The sequence below is a fragment of the Gekko japonicus genome, unplaced genomic scaffold, assembly GCF_001447785.1.
Source record: "Gekko japonicus isolate JY-2015 unplaced genomic scaffold, Gekko_japonicus_V1.1 scaffold1606, whole genome shotgun sequence".
NCBI classification, from domain to species: Eukaryota; Metazoa; Chordata; class Lepidosauria; order Squamata; family Gekkonidae; genus Gekko; species Gekko japonicus.
This window is the reverse complement of record NW_015170934.1, coordinates 125,915-127,581: the sequence shown is the minus strand read 5'-3', so window position 1 is coordinate 127,581 and position 1,667 is coordinate 125,915. Positions and strand designations below refer to the sequence as shown.

The 1,667-nt window shown below is 50.4% G+C and overlaps 1 protein-coding gene across 1 annotated transcript; it reads left to right on the top strand.

Moving 5' to 3' along the window:
* The first annotated feature begins 329 nt into the window (after positions 1–329).
* Positions 330–1,229, top strand: LOC107116836 (syntaxin-3-like). The gene has a single exon (XM_015418846.1). It carries the CDS (start codon positions 330–332, stop codon positions 1,227–1,229), a length of 900 nt encoding a protein of 299 aa, XP_015274332.1.
* Positions 1,230–1,667: the final 438 nt, after the last annotated feature.

Genomic DNA, 1,667 nt, shown 5'->3' with positions numbered 1-1,667 from the left:
CATGACTGCTCTAGCAAAGTTCATTCCTGCAGCTCACGTTATATTACTGGGCTGTTTGCCCGCCCACACCTGGCAAGGAATCTGGTCCAGCCGGTCTGAGTTAGCCATGTGATGTAGAGTCAACTCTGGTTACAAGCTTATTTTGCCAGGTCAATATTTGCAAGAGCTCGAGGGAGGGAAGTTTCCTTCCTTTCTTTTTTTTTCTCTTTTGGTTTTCAGCAGCTGACGCAAAAGTTCCCAAACTTCCTTCAAATCCACGTAAAAGCCGATGGGTGTGTTCCACCTGCTTCTTCCTCCACCGATGAGTCCAGCTTCGAGAGGAGGTGAATATGAAGGACAGGCTAGAGGAGCTGAAGAACCGAGTTAACGAAGATGGGGACTCTCTGGAACTGGAGGAGACCCTTTCCTTCGACAACCCCATCTTCAACGAGGGAGAGAGCAACCCCATGAGCAAAGTTTTCCAGGAAGTCACCAGCCTCTCCTTGGCTCTGGATAAGCTGCAGGAATTATCCGAGGACATCGACAGGAGGCAGCAGCAGGTCCTGTGCTGTACCACCGAGGAGAGCATCTGCCGAGAGAAGAAAGAGCTGAGCCAGATCAAAAATGATTTCACCAAGGAGGCCAAAACCATCCAGCCAAGGCTCAACAGCATCCGGGAGACTCCGGCCAAGGGCGGTGAGCAGCAGTTGGCCATCAGCCGCATCCGCCACAGCCAACTCTTGGTCCTGATTGGCCGCTACCGCGACATCGTCACCGCCCATTATGCCAAGGAGACCCAATATGTGGAGAAGCTGAAGGAGCAGATCCGAAGACAGACAGAACTGGCCGGCTTGAGCTTGCGGGAGGAGGACATCAGGCAGCTGGTGGAGAGTCCGGTGGCACCACGCATCGTCGGCCAAGACCTGGAAGTGCTCAAAGCCAAGCAACACCTGGCCATGGCTCAAGTGCGCCACCAACAGCTGCTCGACTTGGAAGCTCAGATTACGGAACTTCACTCCCTCTTCTTGCACATGGAGGTCTTGATAGCTGAACAGCAGGAGACCATCGACAGCATTGAGTACAACGTCTTGCACACCCTCGACTACATCTCCCAGTCCAATGAGGAGGTCAAGAAAGCGCTCAAATATGAGCGGCAGTCCCGGTTTTCTGCTGCATTTTCTGCACTGCTGGGACTCTGCGCTTGTTGCACATGCCTATCATGTATGGCCACCCCAAGCATAGTACGGTGAGCGAAAGATGGGGACAAGTCTATGGCTGAAAACACGCTGGACACTTTGACGTGCATGAAAATATGGATTGGCCCAGCAGAGACGTTTGGGATGGATGCCTTTCCATATTGAAAGATGGTCTTATTATTATTGTTATTATTATTGTTGCTTTTAAAGAAAAAACTTCTTGTCTTCACCTTATCATCCTTGGGTTTCTACTGGCGCTCTTAGCAATGATTCTGTGATGGTGATAACACAGTTTTCTTCTAGCGTATCCTTAGGATGAACTGGCAAGTGGAATTTGTAAAAAAGGATGGCGCTGAAGCGTAGTCTTGCTCAGAGGCCAAGCCTTGTAATGAAGACTTTGAAATCCCAGAGGTGTCTCCGATGGCCAACGACTACCCAGCTCAGAGGGAAAGACTCTTTGTATATGCTCTGAGGCACTCTCTTTTCAATTAC

What these genes read in the sequence shown, in the direction of transcription:
- LOC107116836 (XM_015418846.1), top strand. Translation starts at nt 330, where the DNA reads ATGAAGGACAGGCTAGAGGAGCTGAAGAACCGAGTTAACGAAGATGGG.